General features: G+C 50.2%; 1 protein-coding gene and 1 long non-coding RNA gene across 2 annotated transcripts; both read right to left on the bottom strand.

The window, feature by feature from the left end:
* Positions 1-208: 208 nt before the first annotated feature.
* On the bottom strand, positions 209-913 carry LOC123057897 (uncharacterized). The gene is made up of 2 exons (XR_006426996.1): positions 685-913; positions 209-604 (listed from the first exon to the last, which is right to left on the bottom strand). It is a non-coding gene; the product is annotated as an uncharacterized lncRNA (long non-coding RNA).
* A 5,130-nt stretch (positions 914-6,043) lies between these two features.
* Positions 6,044-7,875, bottom strand: LOC123057896 (xyloglucan galactosyltransferase KATAMARI1 homolog). Its single transcript, XM_044480768.1, has one exon. The coding sequence runs from the start codon at positions 7,814-7,816 to the stop codon at positions 6,305-6,307; it is 1,512 nt and encodes a 503-aa protein (XP_044336703.1). The 5' UTR covers positions 7,817-7,875; the 3' UTR covers positions 6,044-6,304.
* Positions 7,876-9,053: the final 1,178 nt, after the last annotated feature.

Genomic DNA, 9,053 nt, shown 5'->3' with positions numbered 1-9,053 from the left:
CGCACACATAAAACGAACATGTTCGATCATTTGAGAATGTTTTTGTAGTCAATTAGTCTTGGTAATTAGTATACTTTTTGTCAATTAGTATATTTTTCTTGTCTTGGTAATTGATGAACATGTTCGATCATTTGAGATTCTTCTTATTGAAATGGTTTCAGCAGAGAAATGAAATAAAGATCAAGATAGCAAAGTTGCAAGCCAGCGATCAACTTTAATTATTTCCCATAAAAAAGTTTAATGATTATTTTAATTCTTACAGAGCGACCGACATAGCTAGGAGTAGTATGCATACATGGTCACTACTCACTAGCTATGGTTTATTCAGGAACATAACACATACAGACACACACACATAAAACGGTGGGGCATCAACAAAAGCTAGCCAATGCGGGGGATCTCCGCAACGGTGTCGACGAAGATGCGGACACGGTCGGGCCTGAAGTCCCCGGTCACGGCGGTGCCGACCGGGAAGACCTCGATGATCTTCACATCCGGCCTGTCCTTCATGATGATCTTCTTGGCCTCCTCGATGGACTTCCCAACCAGCTCCGGCCACGACGCCTTCTTGCCGCAGGTGTCGTCCGAGGAGCTCATTCTCGTACTGAGGACCTATAGATTGTAGAGATCAAAATAGCCAGCTAAAGATTCACAAAATTTGAGACATGCATGGTGAGTACTTACCTGTTGAACTGAACCACGTACGTCTCGACTGATGGACGACGATGATCCTGATCGAATTCCTGATAGAGAGCTTTGTGTTGTACTACTTGATTTCGCTTGGAGGCCTCGCTCGGGTGCTGTATTTATGGATGAAGATATGCAGCGAGATTGGTACACCGTCGCCACACGATATCTTCACAGATGCGGTCAGGTCAAACAAGCAACCTCTAGCTTTAGTTAGGCTGTAGTATTTGACTATTAGTGCTGAATTCCACGTGATGGATAACGAGATGGTACTGCTGAAATAGTGGAGGATAAGATTGATACATGTATGAGAGTAGAAAAAAAACGCAGGCGGTGCAACATACGTCTCAAAGTCACACTTGACTTGCAATCGATGTACAGAACGACGATCTGACTGATAGCTAAGCAACAGATCGATGACGAGGACATGACTAGCTTATTTACTCTCAGAATAATAATTAATATGAAAAAAGAGATAATGTGTATAGACTTCGCTTAAGATGTACTCCCTCCGTTTCAAATTATTCATCATAGAATAGATGTATCTAGAACTAAAATACATCTAGATATATCTATACCTGTGACAAGTAATTCGAAAAATCGAAACGGAGGGAGTAGTTTAAGAATTTGACGGGCCGACCAGTAGTCTCCTTTCAATTTCAATGAAAAGGACTATATCTTATCTCCTTCATCTAAGGATAAAATAACTGTATTGGAATCTTGCGCAAATTCATGATTAATTTCATTAAATAATTCATGAATAGAACAGTAGTGTTGAGATGTATATTATGCATGTGCATTTCTTGTACAACAAGCGCTACTCCTTCCTTGTATAGTTGAGGACGTGGCTACCCTATGTACTTATATATACGTGCATATGCACCCGATCTTTTATATGGTATCAGCCTCGCTTCGATCATCTCTCTAACCCTAGCCGCGTTGCGCCGCCGTTGCTTCCTAGCTGTCGTCGCCGCTACTCTTCTCGTTGCGTCCCCGTCGCTGGCTTCCCTGCCGCCGCTGCAGCCTCCCCACCACTCCCTCGTGCTGCTCTTCCCTCGACCGCACCGCCCTTCGCTTCCCCCCGCGTGCCGCGCGCCCTAAAACCCTAGCCGCTAGCTTCCCCTGCGTCGCACACCCTAACCCTAGCCGCTAGCTTCTTTGCGCCGCTGCCACCACCGCACCCCATCGCCATGTCTCACTCTGATCTCTCCAAGGCTCCAATCCCTCCAATTCCTTTGCCTCCTCCCCACCACTCCCTCGCGCTGCTCCTCCCTCGACTGCACCGCCTTCGCTTCCCCGCGCCGCACGCTCTAAAACCCTAGCCGCTAGCTTCTGTGCGCCACCGCCACCACCGCACCCCGTCGCCATGTCTCACCCTGATCTCTCCAACTGCTCCAATCCCTCCAATCCCTTTGCAAAGCTCTACATACTAGATGATTGAAATAGCAGCATCGTACATGCAACACCTATTATAATTAGAGACAAGATCAGTTCATGGTGCACGTACTGATCGTTCATAGATGAAGTAGCCGTGGTTGTTGAAGGGGCGGTGATGTTGTTGACGACTGGTCGGTGCAGACATTGGTGATGATGGCGCACATCCTGATCTTGGTGGAAGACAACCCGTGTTGGCGAACTTGAGCAGCCATGCGGAGCGCTTCCCAAAAATCTTATTCGCCATCTACTGGTGCATGATCACAAGGGCGAGAGATTTCATAGACCTACTCTCCCGTTCGCAGGTGGACACCGGCGTTCGGGGGTGGCGGCGCAAGTAGAGAGAGAACAAAGCCCTAGTTGATTTTGATGTCTTGGCTGAGGCCGGTAAGTACTATATATAGGAAGACCGGAGGCGGTATCGTGATGTGATCACGATCTCAAACCGACTTGATTTCCAAGTCAAACTTACCGGACAAGGAACCAATCAACTTATCTATCAAGACATCAGAAAACAAAATGAAAAAAGGAAGTCGCGACACTGCAAGGCTTCAGACCGGATTTTGGCGGACCATTCACGTGCATGTCACACACCCGCGCTGCCCTAGCCCAGCTCGAGCCCAGCCGGCAAGGCGAGCGTGTGTGGTTTTCGCTTTCTCTCCTCAACACATCAATTAGTGTGGTGGAGAGAACCCACTATATGTGCTAAACTTTAGAGCCACCACTTGCCATTTTACACATGGTCTAATTTGAGATTTCAAAAGTTGTTAATGGGCCTAGCCCATTTATTTCTGACAATCCTCCACCAGATCTTAAAAACTCATTTAGAGATTGTCTTTTCTCACTACTTGTTTAATATACGAGTGTTTCAGCAAAGACTATATTAAGTTGAACTTATGCCTAGAGCTTTAAGATATATCCATTCATAACTTCACAATGGACTATGCCTTAAATTGCATGTTTTGTGTGAACAAGTTTCACTCAAAGGAGGTGTCGGACCTTGACAGAGGCGTCCTGGGCCTTGTGCTCGCCCTTCTTAGCCTTGGTAGCGCAGGTGTAGCTGAAGTGGCCACGGCCGACCTCCTCGCCGAGCTCGTACTTGGCGAAGAAGTACATGATTGGAGAAGCCGACCTCCACATCGAGGCCCAACTCTAGCTCGCCATTACTCCGATACGCTCTCGTTGCTCTGGTTATGGACAAGCAGCGCTGCTCCTTGTCGTTGGAGAGTAGATAGACACAAAATATAATCTCGATGGAGGGGATTCTAGGTGGCCGCATCGCAGCATGGGGAAAGCAAGGCAGGGGGGAGGGGGAAGCAAGGCGGCGTGGGGCAAGTTGGGGTTAGGGGGAGCAAGTGGCATAGCCTGCGTCGGAGAGGACGACCGTGAGTTATGTCAGGAAAAATATGAGGAGTTTCTTGCAAAATTGCCAGCGCAACATCCTTTTGTGGATGGAAGGAATTCTATGTTTTCCTAAAAAATGTTGAAGCTCGATCTTTTTTTTGCGGGCAATTCAGAGAGCTTTTATTCATATGAGAGCATTCCTAGGACAGTCAGCCATAAGGCTGGTCACTAGAAAGCTAGGAGTTGCATCCATCCAACATTCGATCACGTTCAAAGTGCAAGCATGCTTAGCACAGAGATGCGCCGGTAAGTTTGCTTACCTATTAATATGCTGAATATCAAAGGAAATAAAGTGATTACGAAGCTCTCCTATTTCTAGCAGAATCGGAGCCACAATTGAACGGGAATTGTGGCGAGTGTTCCAGAGTGTCACTAACTCCACGCAGTCAACTTCCATTATCACATGCGAGAGTCCTCGAAGAGTGGCGAATAAAACTCCGTCTCGTAGAGAGGAAGCTTCCATGATCAGGGGGTCTGAAATCCCCATATATGGCTTGCACCAAGAACCTATCAAAGCCGAAGAGGAACGTGCGACACCACCTGCACCGCCCCGCCCCTCGGCAAAGTTCAGTGCACCATCCATCATGATTTTTACAGTAGCATCATCAGGTGGTCTCCAGCCATAACCAGGAAACATAGCAGCTGCCTTACGCGGTAGCTGGAGGAGGGAAATGGCCTCCTTGATTGCTCGGATCGTTGATGTTGGATCCCTCCCCTCTTCGCGATGTTTGATTTGGTTCCGAGAGTGCCATATCGACCACATGACAGTGGTGATCTTGGCTCGGTCATCATCAGAGAAGCGGGGATCACATGTGATGTCGCGAGCCCATGAGTCCGGATGGAGTCGGGGTAGACGAATGCCAAACCAAGCACATGCCTCGTCCCAGAAGCGTTGCGCATGGGAACAATGAATAAGAGCATGCTCCAGATCCTCGCTCATCGCTAAACAGACTTTGCACCGATTAATTGGTGCAATATGACGATAGTTGAGGGTAGCTTCATCCGGAAGAATCCCACGAAGAACTCTCCACTAGAAAACCCTCACTTTCGGCATGACATTCAATTTCGACAAGGCCTTCCACAACTGATGATCGTCTACTGAGGTTCCGGTAGCCGTGCCTTCCTCTAGAGCCAACTGCTCTTTCTGAGTCATTAGAGCACGGTACGCTGTCTTCACAGTGTAGTTGCCTGATTTCTCGAATGCCCAAGCAAAAGAATCCTCACCTCCCCCTTGCCTGATAGGAATGTTCAGAATGGCTTCGGCATCTGGGTGATGAAGGTTTCCCTGACCATATCTTGCCGCCAAGACCAATTGGTCGTATCAATGAGCTCATCCACCGTTTGGATGGTGGTGTTTGGTGGTTTGAAGATTGGTTTCATTGAAATAGTTCCAGCAATCCATTTGCCATTCCACATTGATAACGTGCTGCCATCTCCCACTCGGGCGATCAGCCCGGCCCCTAGAGCCTCCCTTCCCGCCATGATAGCCTTCCAAGTGGCCGATGCCGACTTTGGAGCAGATGCATGCATAAAATCGCTGTCGGGAAAGTAGCGACCCTTGAGCACTCTAGCACACAACGATGTAGGGTTTGTCATTAATCGCCAACCCTGTTTGCCCAACATAGCAAGATTAAACTGATGCAGGTCACGAAACCCCATCCCTCCTTTGCACTTAGGTGTTGCCGGCTCTTTCCAGGACACCCAATGCATAGAATTTTTATCCAGAGAACTGCTCCAAAAATATTTTGCCATAGGAGAAGTTGAGCTCTTGCAAACTTTCTTTGTTAGTAAGAAAGTGCTCATTGGGTAGGTCGGGATAGGTTGAACGACCGATTTCAACAAAACCTCGCGGCCGACACAAGCTAGTAATTTTTCTGACCATCCTTGAATTTTTTCCACGGGCTCTCTCACTGATGTGTTCAAAAGTGCCACTTGTAATGCGCCCCACAGCAGTTGGGAGGCCAAGATACTTTGTGCTGAAAGCTTCAACTTGGATATTCAAAGTTGACTTCAGAAGTTGCCTCAAAGAGTCAGGTGTGTTAGTACTGAAATAGATAGAACTTTTTCACGATTTACACACTGACCTGAGGCCTCACCATAAATTGACAGAATGTTATTGAGATGGAGAGCACTTGGGTTGCTTGCACTAATGAAAATCAGACTATCATCAGCAAAGAGTAGATGGGTTACCCAAGGTGATCTGTAGCTCACCCTCAAGCCTCTATCCACAACTCCCCCATTGTAATACTTGAGCAATGAGGAAAATCCTTCTGCACAGAGAAAAAATAAATATGGCGATACTGGATCTCCTTGCCGGAATCCTCTGGAAGGCGTGAAGAAAGGCAGTAGCTCGCCATTAACCCCCATGGAGAACTGAACAGAAGAGACACATTTCAAAATCAGCCTGACAAAAGAAATATTGAAACCCAGTCTTAACAATATTGCTTCAAGGAAATGCCACTCGACACGGTCGTAAGCCTTCATCATATCGAGTTTGACCGCACAAGAATAATTTTTGCCTTTCTTCCTTCTCTTCATTGTATGCACACTTTCATATGCAACTAGAACGTTGTCTATGATGAGTCGGTCAGGCACAAAAGCGCTTTGCTCCTCGCTAATAACGCTATCTGTGTGTGCAAATTCTAAAGGTACATGCTTACACAATTGGTGCGGAACCACCAAAATACTTTTGATCCGCGTACATATGTTTACATCCGTAGCGCTACACGGGCAATTACCTAGTTAGAAAGAAAAAAAAAAACTTCGTCATGCCAACCTATTACTCGGACCAAATCTTGTCTAGCCACTTGGATCGACGACGCTCAGTTTTGACTTCCCGCATCGACTCCGCCACCTTCTCTAGGACACCTTCCACGGCGACGTCGAATGCGTCCTTGACTGTCTCGAGCGAGTACCTCGGGTCAGCGTACACCAGGCTCGGCACGAGCCTGATGACCTCCTCCTGCATCCTCCGCACCGCCGCTCGCGGTATCCTTCTCAGCGTGTCCTCGATGCTCACGTTCCCGACGCGCACGGCGTCGTCCGGTATGAACACCGAGTACCTGGCGTGGTCCTCCGGCAGGTGCCACCGGTACTGGAGATAGGCGGACGCCGGGTGGAAGAAGACGGGCACGCAGCCGGCGACCATGGCGTCGAACGCCGACCGCCGCGTGTACGAGTCCCCCGGCGGCTGGAGGCAGAAGGTGGAGCTCTGGAAGAGCCGCATGATGTCCCCCGGGGTGTGGCACTGGGTGGCGCCGTTGGCGCAGCCCAGCTGCCGGCACGCGGACGAGGCGCCGCACTGGGCGATGATCTGCGATCGGATGGACCGCGGGTCTCCCGGTCGCGGCGCGCCCACGAAGGACATGAGCCACGGGCGGTCGGCACTCTTGATCCTGCGCTGCCAGCGCAGGACGTCGTCGTCTGTCCGTGGGTGGAAGTAGGTGGGGTATGGTACAGCCATGTCGTTGCCGTGGCCGGGCGTGGTCGACGACTCGACGACAAGCACGGTCATGTTCTTGGCGGCCGGTAGGAAGAGGAGGTTGGTGCCCCAGGTCGGGCTGGGGCAGGTGTGGCGCCGGAAGTCCCACGCCGTGCGCCCCGCCACGAGGAAGTGGTCGCGGCCGCCCGCCCTGCGCCACTCCGGGCGGCGCACGAGCCAGCGCTCCAGGTCGAGCGAGGCGGCGTCCCGCGTGGCGTTGTCGTAGCCCCAGTGGTGCCGCGCGAAGTCGAAGCCGGCGTAGAACGGGACGAACACCGCCGCCGCCTCGGAGGAGTTGTTGGTGAGGCAGCCGTAGCGTAGCATGCGGCCGTGGAAGATGGGGTCCAGCGCGAACTGCTGCGTGGCGTACCAGCCGCCCGCGCCCTCCCCTTTGCCCTCCAGGTTGGGCTCGGGCAGCGGCTCCCCGAGGCCGGCGTTGCTCACTTGCTCGCACATGTTGGGCCAGCGCCCGTCCGTCCTGCCGCAGCCACTGAGTATGTCGGCGTTGAAGCGCGGCGGGAGGTCATGGATATACACGCGTCGCCCCCGGCAAGGGTCTTTGTCCCCGTCGTCGCCGCGGCTCTCGTGGCCCGCCGCAAACGACGCCATGCGCTCCATCGGCGCGACCGCCACGCCACTGATGAGCACGGACAGGCGGAAGTGGAGTAAGCAAACCCAAAACACGACCGCGAGGAGGAGGAGGAGGAGGAGCCGAGGCCGGGGAACGGCGCCATACATCTCCATTGATCGCCGGTCGCCTCTGCAGAAAATGTGGCTCGTGCCGGCGGTGTGTCGTCGCTGCCGGCTCATCGGTGGAACCCGACCACTGCCATACGGAGTATTATATACGTGTACAGTTGGTGTGTCTGTTACTGATCGACGTACGGGGCGTCTCCAAGTGGAGAGTATTTTGTTGGAAGGTGACTGATTTTAAGTTAGACATGCATAGCGGTGTCCCGCACGTCGTCGCTTTCTAGACTAATTCGCCGTTGATTACTTGATTAGGTAGGTGTATATACGTGCACGTCGTCACTCTTACAAGCCGTTCACAAGAATACGGGAATGATGCTTATGTGAGCATGTGGATGTTTAGAATATGGGGCTGACTCTTATTTGATTAGGTGTTTTTTGTAGTTCTGCGACTGTAATGTGCGTCACGTCCTCCCAACCTTGACAACACGAACTCATGATGGAAATGGTGGGTGTCGTGTCGTCCGGAGTGTTTCACCGTACCTCACGACTCGGCGGGCTTCACGGCTCAACTGTTCATAAAGAACATGCTTATAGGTAATGCCCGTAAGCTATTTCTGGTAAGAATCGAAGGTGTAGGCTGTGAAGACGCAAGGAAGAATTTAGCACTGCCCGCTTGCTAGGTGGCGGGAAAGGGATCAACTAGGCGGCATGATTGATACTCCCTCTGTTCTTAAATATAAGTTTTTGTAGAGATTTCATTACGAACCACATACGAATGTATATAGATGCATCTTAAATGTAGATTCATTCATTTTGCTTCGTATGTAGTTTACCTAATTGAATCTCTACAAAGACTTATATTTAGAAACGGAGGGAGTACTTTGTGTGTGAGATGACGCCCGTCTTGCTTCGCTTCTTAGCTAGTGATATGACGCCGCCGCGGAGTGTTGTATCACCCTTTTTCTTTTTCTTTTTGGCATGTTTCATGTGGTTGCCTCAGCATACCTTGTTATTTTCTTTCGACACTTGGACTTGATGAATGTAGGTGAGACTTATTATTGGCACAAAAATCAAATACAACCGTGAAGTGAGGCTAACTATATGAAATTGTAATTGAAGGAATCATAAGAAACATCTAGGTATATAAGATGTGCTCTGATGTAAACTAATTGAGTGGGATTTTCAGTTTTGCACACAGAGTCAATGGTGCATCCATGGGGTACCGACTCGTGGCCCAGACCGAGGTAGTCACGGCTGGTCTTTCAAGAAATGCCTTGGGAGCCGGAGAGTCTGCATTCAGCTACTATTCCGAGAGGGAAACTCGACTCCTGACTCACTGTCTGCTGGAGGTGTG

This window comes from Triticum aestivum, chromosome 3A (assembly GCF_018294505.1).
Source record: "Triticum aestivum cultivar Chinese Spring chromosome 3A, IWGSC CS RefSeq v2.1, whole genome shotgun sequence".
Taxonomy (NCBI): domain Eukaryota; kingdom Viridiplantae; phylum Streptophyta; class Magnoliopsida; order Poales; family Poaceae; genus Triticum; species Triticum aestivum.
The sequence above is the reverse complement of the archived record's forward strand: the minus strand, read 5'-3'. Positions and strand labels throughout refer to the sequence as shown.

Bases quoted from the DNA above. Each gene is read 5' to 3' on its own strand.
- LOC123057896 (XM_044480768.1), bottom strand. From the start codon at position 7,816: ATGAGCCGGCAGCGACGACACACCGCCGGCACGAGCCACATTTTCTGC.